Genomic DNA, 10,056 nt, shown 5'->3' with positions numbered 1-10,056 from the left:
GTGAAGTCAAGTTGATTTAACATTAAATGTAAAATAGGATTTGACATTAGATTTCATAATCCTGCTCCACTTAACCAAAAAATATGATGGCATTTAGTTTTGTGGATACATCATCTTACTGAATATGAAAACATTTAACTAAAGTTGAGATTCAGCCCTGGTAGATTTTTACATTCCATTCATTCTAATGTGTTCCTCCAAATAAAGATGGTAAATGTAATTTTAGACTTATCCCAGCTTTAACTATATTCCATTAGTTGATATAGTTACAGTATATTCTATAAGCACTCAAATAGTAGTGTCTAGCAGAATCACCATTCTTGCAGTTCCCCATATACGCCTCAGAGCGCCGCTGTTCACCAATAAGGAAATATTCTGCAAATCCAGAATCTCCTCCATGATGCAGACAGTGTTCAACTGCAAGAAGAAATACACAGCATTTCACACTAGGATGTGCCGGGTATAGGATGCATAAAGAAGAGGGATTATTTTTTACTGTTAATTCTGCTGGATTACATAAAAAGGATTTTTACCATTATTATATTTCTGATGAGAAGAAGGATGGCTGGATTACAACTGCAGGAACGACAATCAATGCAAGGACTCAGATGGCAAGTAATATTCCCCTTCTTATTATCCTGGCTGTGTCATTCAGTCTCTGGTCAGATTCACTATTCTATTAATGAAGAATTAAGAAAAGGTTCTATTGTTGGGAATTTAGCAAAGGATCTGCAGTTAGATGTTAAGGATCTCTCCAGAAGGAAATTTCATATTGTGTCTGATGTGTCTGAGAAATATTTCACTATAAATCTGGATAATGGAAACCTATATGTTGCTGATAGGATAGACAGGGAGACATTGTGTAGGGCTGCAGCTGATTGTGTCCTTACATTTGATGCTGTGGTGGAAAATCCTCTAAATGTCTTCAGTGTTAAGATTGATATTCAGGATATAAATGACAATCCTCCTACATTTATTCTTCACACAATTAGAATTGATATGAGTGAATCCACATCACCAGGAAGAAGATTTCCTTTACATAGTGCAGAAGATTTGGATATTGGCATTAATTCTCTAATAAGCTACAGACTCAGTGCAAACCAGTATTTTGCTCTTGGAGAGAAGGTCAGCACTGATGGCAGTGTATTTCCAGAGCTTATACTAGAGAAGCCTCTAGACCGAGAGACACAGAACAAGCATGAGCTCATTCTAACAGCTTCTGATGGGGGAAATCCTGTACAGACAGGCACTGCCTTAATACATATAATCATCACTGATATCAATGATAATGTGCCAGTATTTACCCAGGATGTATATAAAGTAAGTGTTAGGGAAAATATACCAGTGAATTCAACAATACTACAGGTCAGTGCAAGTGATGAAGATGAAGGTGTCAATGCACAGATCACATATTTATTTAGAACAACAGCAAATGATATTCTAGAGACTTTTACTCTCAATTCTAGAAATGGAGAGATTAATACAAAAGGACTATTAGATTATGAAGTGTCAAGGTTTTATGAAATTTCAGTGCTGGCACAAGATGGAGGCGGCCTCGCAGCCAAAGCCAAAGTATTAATAGAAATAACAGATGAAAATGACAATGCTCCTGAGATATCCATTAGTTCATCATCAAATCTTATTCCTGAGGATTCTGCCCCTGGAACTGTGGTGGCCCTGATTAAAGTTCATGACCGGGACTCAGGAGAAAATGGGGAGGTTCAGTGTATAATAAAAGGTTATTTACCATTTGAATTATTATCATCAGGAAGCAATTTTCATAAAATTGTTACAAAAAGTAATCTAGATAGAGAACAAGTATCATCCTATAACATCACAATACAAGCATCTGATAAAGGGTCTCCTCAAATGACTTCTAGAAAAGTTATTAGGCTTGATGTAACAGATGTTAATGACAATGCTCCAGTGTTTGAGAAGTTGATACATTCTGCATTTGTCACTGAAAATAATTCACCGGGAGCTTCAATATTCAGAATTGAAGCAATAGATATGGACAGTGAAGACAACGCTAAGGTCACTTATGCTATAATGACTACAAGTAATGAAGAAGATCCCTTGTCTTCCTACATCTCCATAAATCCAGTAACTGGGGTCATCTATGCTCAACGGTCATTTGATTTTGAGAAGCATAAAGAATTTAATATCCAAATCAATGCCAGAGACAATGGAGCTCCATCGCTGAACAGCAGCACAACATTGAGAATTTGTATAGTAGACCAGAATGATAATTCACCAGTCATTCTGTACCCATCACAAGAGGTTGATGCCTTAACATTTGAGATGGTTCCTTGGACCTCTGAACAAGGCTCTTTAGTATCTAAAGTGGTGGCAGTGGACGCTGACTCTGGACACAATGCCTGGTTGTCTTACTTTTTACAGTCTTCAGAACCATCACTCTTCACCATTGACCAGCACACAGGAGAGATCAGGACATCACGTGTATTTCAAGAAAAAGACATCATGAAACACGGAATTGTGGTTCTAGTAAAGGACAATGGGACTCCATCCCGCTCAGCTTCAGTCACTATAAACATGGTGATTGCTGATCATTTTCATCAGGTCCTTCCAGAGCTGAGCAATCAGCCCAGAAAAGAGGAATCTAAGTCCAACCTACAGTTCTACTTGGTAATAGCCTTGGCATTGATTTCCTTTCTCTTCATGTTGACTGTGATTATTGCAGTTGTCTCCAAATACAAAGAGTCCAAATCTTCTACTCCATTTGGATCCCTGAGTACAAGTCTATATCCTCCGGTTGATCCCAGGTTTATTTCACAGTTCAACCCTGGAACATTACCTCTGCCATATTCATATGATGTCTGTGTAACTCTGGACCCAAGTGAGCAGGAATTCGCATTTCTTAAACCTCAACACAATGTTCCTGTGGAAAGTCTAATAGATGCTGATGACTCAGGGATTGGAAATGAAACTTTGAAGAACTCTTCTTCACCTGCAGAAAATCTCATATTGCAGGTAATGTATGTTTTATGGCGATTACTTATCTGTGTAGTAAATGAATAATTTCCATCCAGAACTGCTAATATGTCAATTTATAAATAAATATCTACCGTATTTTGAAGAACTGGTTATGAAATAAGCATTTTTGTGGGTTTAATTTTATAGTTTAATGTCTACAACCTTACTAAATTTATTTTTCCACTATTTGGATTGTTTTCATGTGTACATTGCTACGTACATTATATAAGTGAAGTCATAAGTAACGAAATAGTATTTCTATCTTGTAATGCTCTATCGCATTTCTAAAATATACCATAACAGCTGAAGATAGGAGCTTGGCAAAAGTTTGATGAGTTGATGGCATTTGTTCTACTGTACACAGTCCATATACACAGGAGCAAGAGGATCTACAATACTAAATTACATCATTTATACAAAGTTAATCATCAGATCAAACTATTTTAAAATGTCTCATGTATACTGAAGAGCCTTTTATATGTTATTACTGGCAGTTACCATTTATCAGCAGATTTGCTTACGAAATATAATCTAACAATTAAAATTTCAATTTTTTTAATTGCATTATACCCTGTTTCCCTGAAAATAAGACATACCCTGAAAATAAGACATAGCATGATTTTCCAGAATTTTTGAGCATGCGAAAATGATTCTTCAGGCTTTTTGAGGATGCTTGAAATATAAGCCCTACTCCAAAATTAAGCCCTGCTAACAGTTAATTTAAAAAGTCAATTTAAATAGTGTCCAGGCAGCTATACAAGTAAAAAAGTTAAACCTTTTTGAACAAAAATTAATATAAGACACTGTCTTATTTTCGGGGAAACACGGTATGTGTGACAAGGAGCATCTTGCTGGAATATAAGCATTTTGTCACTGAAAATTAGTAAACATTATAGATATAGATCTATCAACTGTAAAATGTTGATCAATAAACATGTAAATAATAGAGATGAGCAAGTATACTCGCTAAAGGCAATTGCTCAAGCGAGCATTGCCTTTAGCGAGTACCTGCCTGCTCGAGACTGAAGGTTCGGGTGACGGCGGCGGGCACGGAGCTGCGGGGGAGAGCGAGGAGGAACAGAGGGGAGATCTCTCTCTCCCTCTCTGCCCCCCGCTTCCCCCTGCTGACAGCCGCTACTCACCGCTCCCCCGCGCCGGCACCCGAACCTTCAGTCTCGAGCGGGCAGGTACTCGATAAAGGCAATGCTCGCCCGAGCAATTGCCTTTAGCGAGTATACTCGCTCATCTCTAGTAAATAAGCTTTATAAATGTACCGTATAAAAAAAGGTAATAAAAGGCTAAAACAAAACAGAATAGTAAAAAGCTTAATTTTTTTGTACTGTATGCCCCATTCTAGGAATGCAAAGTAAGTTATGCATTTCTATACAGGGAAAATGGTAAGGCAATGTATATTAGCCCAGCATCTGACAGAAAAACTCATTTTTGTCATACATCAGGTTCATGAGTAACTATAAATACATTCCGCGTATGTATCGGCAGTTTGCCTGGTGCATACAACAACCAGAAATTTAAAAAAGAATGAAATGTGAACTAAGTACAAGACTTCCATGCACATGTCCAACTAACAAACCTACAAAGCTCTGATATACAGAATGAGCCGTGCACCTTTGTCAGGTCTGATATTTTTCCTTTTTTCCAACTGCCTTTGCTGCCAGTACCTACCAACCCTAGTATGTTACCAAATGTAGGCATCTTACCTGGTTTACAGTACATAGGATTGTGTTAGATTGAGGCCTATGCTCCATCTTGAAACACGTAGATTAAGAAATTGGAAGTAGATCAACCCCTTGTGGTCGCACATCTATAATATGTTGAGATGGCCCAGTTCATGACACTACCAATATGGATTTGATGGAAAGCGCCGCCTGGTTGTACTCTGATGATAGGAAGAAAAATATAAAAAATGCACATACGGTGTAAGACTAAATGAAATTAACAAAACTATTAAGATGTGCTGCAAAACCACTCTTAAAAGAATTTGTCTAAAGTGGTATAAATAAGAGATATGTATACTGATAACTGCTAATACAGGTCTGAGAATCAGCATAGGGTTTTCTAGAAGGGATTATATGAATTAGAAAACTTTGCATAGAGGTAATTATATTTTGATAATGAGGTTTTAAAGGGGTTTACCCACAAATGACATTTATCACTTATAGTTAATAAAGTTAACAGTATAGTTAATAAATGTCTGGTTGTTGGAGCCCCACTACTAGTACACCCTCACCCAGTCACTAGGAACGAGGGTCTAGGTGACAACTACTGTGCTTGACTGTGTCCATCAGTCCAATAAACTTTGAATTGATTGACAATACTCATGCTTAGCTGCTGATCCCCATCCTGTGGATAGGTGATAAATGTAATTAGTGGGAAAGATCCTTTAAGTCCCTTTTTATCTGATGTTAGTGAAAGAGTTCAGACACACAATCAACCTCGAATTTATCTATTATTCTGTTTGTGAAGTTTATATTTTTGTGAGTTCTTAAGTTTTTAATGTTATAGGCATTTCAATGCTTACTGACAGCTTCATTATTGTTACAATTCATTATCATTGTGATTATGGCATATATTATTTTACGAATGTATATATATTGTGGCAATGTCTGCGTACGGGGTTGGGTCGGTAAAGACACAGGGGCTAACTTAGTCTATATAAAAGTCCAAATAACTATTTTTTCTTCAATTTTCACCAACAAGGAAACCCAGTGGTCACACAGGAGTCACTAGCGGCACCTACACGTAGTGCTATAAAAATAACAAATGCTTGTCCGTCAAGGCACTAACTCAACAGTAGTTTCCTCACTCACTACTAAAACAGTGGCCTAGCTCCACTACACATCACAATAATGTGCAGACACAAACCCAACCTGGTGTCAGTCTGGAGGCGTCCTTCCCTGTCAGACTCATGGCTGTACCACAGCCTGTTCTACCATAGATGTCAGGCTTTCAGCCTCCTCCTAGCTTCCCTCTCAGGGTAGTAGCTCCAGCTCTCTCAGTTCCTTGCCTATCTCTGGCTTTCATTAGGGAAATTCAATGTGTGTGAAGATTTAAATCCTCCAAACACACCCACACAGCTATGCCTGCTGATAGCACACAGTCAAGCTACCTAAAGACCAACTTGTGCACTTTACTTCTAAAATACATGCGTGTGTCTGTGTGTGTGTGTGTGTGTGTCTGTGTGTGTATGTGCAAAACAAAATAAATCAATGCTTCATTCGGTGTTTGGTACTAAAAAAAGTAAGTGAGCTGTGTAAAATCTCCATAACTGTTGTATATGACAGAAAAAAACCCATAACATTTGATATAACTTAAACTGCATTTCATGAAAAAATAACATTTACAATAGTTCACAACATTATTGGCCTTATTAATCAAAACTCTCCAAAACTGTGTTGTCCACAGCAACCTATCACAGCTCAGCTCTCATTTCTGAAGATGATGTGGAATAAAAGTTCTGCTGTGATTGGTTGCAGCCAACAACAAAGACAAGTTTTCTTTTAGACAGTTTTGAAAAATGAGGCCCAGAATTATAGATTTACAAATACTGATGAATGAGCCAGGCTTCTGGAATGTTCTTGGAAGAAACTGATTTGTACATATCTTGCTGACAACGTAGATGTACAGTAAATGTCCTCCTTATTGCTTCTGTTAGCTGGCAGATAGCTGAAGACTGGGGCTTGGCAAAAGTTGATGGCATTTGTTCTCCATATACACAGGAGCAAAGGGATCTACAATCCTAAATTACATCACTTATACAAAGTTAATCATCAGATCAAACTATTTTAAAATGTCTCATGTATCCTGAAGAGCCTTTTATATGTTATTACTGGCAGTTACCATTTATCCGCAGATTTGCTTAGGAAACATAATCTAACAATTTCAAGTACAATATATTGAACTGCATTATATGTGTGATGAGGAGCATCTTGCTCGACTATAAGCATTGTGTCACTGATAATTAGCAAACATTATAGTGATTTAAAATTGACTACTTATTTGGGAAAACTGAAGGTATTCCAACTAAACATTAAGAAGAAAAAAATTACTTTGACACATTTGATACATTCCTTTTTACTACAAATCTTGTAACATCTTACCAGACAATATTTTGCATTTCATTTTATTGGATTAATCATTGTATTGAATATGACAAAATTCAACTAAAGTTCAGGTGCAGCAGAAGTAACTTCCTATTTGTAATTTACCAACTATTGGAAGTAGATTTATCACTTAATATATTAAATACAATTTTAAAAGTTTAAAAGCTTTGATTACATTTTCTTAGCTCATATAACTGCAGTATATGTATATTCTAAAAGTAGTGTCTGTGAGCCTCAGTTACACTCTTGCAGTTCCCCATATACGCCTCAGAGCGCCGCTGTTTACCAAAAAGGAAAAGAAATTACAGATCCAGAATCTCCTCCATGATGCAGACAGTGTTCAACCACATTTCTCACTAGCTTGTGCTGCATATGGGACTCACAAAGAAGAGGATTTCTGAATTTCTTTTATTTTAAGTGGATTACACATTGAATAAGGAATATCACCATTATATTTCTGGTGAGAAGGATGGCTGGATTACAACTGCAGGAAGGACAATCAATGCAAGGACTCAGATGGCAAGTAATATTCTCCTTCTTATTATCCTGGCTGTGTCATTCAGTCTCTGGTCAGATTCACTATTCTATTAATGAAGAATTAAGAAAAGGTTCTATTGTTGGTGATTTAGCAAAGGATCTGCAGCTAAATGTTAAGGATCTCTCCAGAAGGAAAATACGTATTGTGTCTGGTATATCTGAGAAATATTTCAGTATAAATGTGGATAATGGAAACCTATATATTGCTGATAGGATAGACAGGGAGACATTGTGTGAAGCTGCAGCTGATTGTGTTCTTACATTTGATGCTGTGGTGGAAAATCCTCTAAATGTCTTCAATATAAAGATTGATATTCAGGATATAAATGACAATCCTCCTACATTTATTCCTGACACAATTAGAATAGAGATGGGCGAAGCATCCTCCCCAGGAAGAAGATTTCTTTTACATAGTGCTGAAGATTTGGATGTTGGTATTAATTCTCTGATAAGCTATAAACTCAGTGCAAACCAGTATTTTGCTCTTGGAGAGAAGGTCAGCACTGATGGCAATGAATTTCCAGAGCTTATACTAGAGAAGCCTCTAGACCGAGAGACACAGAACAAGCATGAGCTCATTCTAACAGCTTCTGATGGTGGGAATCCTGTACAGACCGGCACTGCCTTAATTACTATCATTGTCACTGACTTCAATGATAATGTCCCAGTATTTACCCAGGATGTATATAAAGTAAGTGTTAAGGAAAATATACCAGTGAATTCAACAATTCTGCAGGTCAGTGCAAGTGATGAAGATGAAGGTGTCAATGCTCAGATTACATATTCATTTAGAACCACGGCAAATAATATTCTACAGACTTTTACTCTCAATTCTAGAAATGGAGAGATTAATACAAAAGGACTATTAGATTATGAAATTTCAAGGCTTTATGAAATTTCAGTGCTGGCAAAAGATGGAGGCGGCCTGGCAGCCAAAGCCAAAGTATTAGTAGAAATAACAGATGAAAATGACAATGCTCCTGAGATATCCATTACTTCATCATCAGATCTTATTCCTGAGGACTCTGCCCCTGGAACTGTGGTGGCCCTGATTAAAGTTCATGACCGTGATTCAGGAGAAAATGGTGAGGTTCAATGTGTAATAAAAGGGGATTTACCATTTGAACTCATATCATCAGGAAGTAATTTTCATAAAATTGTTACAAAAAGTAATCTAGATAGAGAACAAGTATCATCCTATAACATCACAATACAAGCATCTGATAAAGGGTCTCCTCAAATGACTTCTAGAAAGGTTATTAGGCTTGATGTAACAGATGTTAATGACAATGCTCCAGTGTTTGAGAAATTGATACATTCTGCATCTGTCACTGAAAATAATTCACCGGGAGCTTCAATATTCAGAATTGAAGCAATAGACATGGATAACAAAGACAATGCTAAGGTCACTTATGCTATAATGACTACAAGTAATGAAGAAGATCCCCTGTCTTCCTACATCTCCATAAATCCAGTAACTGGGGTCATCTATGCTCAACGGTCATTTGATTATGAGAAGCATAAAGAATTTAATATCCAAATCAATGCCAGAGACAATGGATCTCCATCACTGAACAGCAGTACAACATTGAGAATTTGTATAGTAGACCAGAATGATAATTCTCCAGTCATTCTGTACCCATCACAAGAGGTTGATGCCTTAACATTTGAGATGGTTCCTTGGGCCTCTGAACAAGGCGCTTTAGTATCCAAAGTGGTGGCAGTGGACACTGACTCTGGACACAATGCCTGGTTGTCTTACTTTTTACAATCTTCAGAACCGTCACTCTTCACCATTGACCAGCACACGGGGGAAATCAGGACAACACGTGTATTTCAACAAAAAGACATCATGAAACATGGAATTGTGGTTCTAGTGAAAGACAATGGGACTCCATCCCGCTCAGCTTCAGTCACTATTAACATGGTGATTGCTGATCATTTTCATCAGGTCCTTCCTGACCTAAGCAGTCAGCCCAGGAAAGATGAATCTCAGTCCAACCTACAATTCTACTTGATAATAGCCTTGGCATTGATTTCATTTCTCTTCATGTTGACTGTGATTATTGCAGTTGTCTCAAAATACAAAGGATCAAAGTCTTCTACTCCATTTGGATCCCTGAGTACAAGTCTATATCCACCGGTTGATCCCAGATTTATTTCACAATTCAACCCTGGAACATTACCTCTGCCATATTCATATGATGTTTGTGTAACTCTGGACCCAAGTGAGCAGGAATTTGCATTTCTTAAACCCCAGCACAATGTTCCTGTGGATAGTCTAATAGACGCTGATGACTCCGGGATTGAAAATGAAACTTTAAAGAACTCTTCTTCACCTGCAGAAAATCTCATATTGCAGGTACTGTATTTTTTTTTACTGTCTTCTTCATTTTTTAGATCT

At 37.3% G+C, this 10,056-nt stretch overlaps 1 protein-coding gene across 17 annotated transcripts in view; it reads left to right on the top strand.

Moving 5' to 3' along the window:
- LOC136611242 (protocadherin gamma-A4-like) overlaps positions 1-10,056 on the top strand; it is a 292,538-nt gene that overhangs the window by 174,860 nt on the left and 107,622 nt on the right. For 2 of the 17 annotated variants that reach the window (XM_066590634.1, XM_066590646.1), the window contains exon 1: positions 545-2,991. The exons of 13 other annotated variants lie outside the window; for them this stretch is intronic. In XM_066590634.1, the coding sequence (XP_066446731.1) occupies positions 550-2,991 (2,442 nt within the window). In that variant the 5' untranslated portion in view covers positions 545-549. Of the gene's footprint in view, positions 1-544; positions 2,992-7,596; positions 10,015-10,056 lie in introns of those variants that run through there. 2 more of the 17 variants (XM_066590643.1, XM_066590641.1) reach the window with 1 other exon arrangement.

This window comes from Eleutherodactylus coqui, chromosome 2, assembly GCF_035609145.1.
Source record: "Eleutherodactylus coqui strain aEleCoq1 chromosome 2, aEleCoq1.hap1, whole genome shotgun sequence".
Lineage (NCBI taxonomy): Eukaryota > Metazoa > Chordata > Amphibia > Anura > Eleutherodactylidae > Eleutherodactylus > Eleutherodactylus coqui.
The sequence above is the reverse complement of the archived record's forward strand: the minus strand, read 5'-3'. Positions and strand labels throughout refer to the sequence as shown.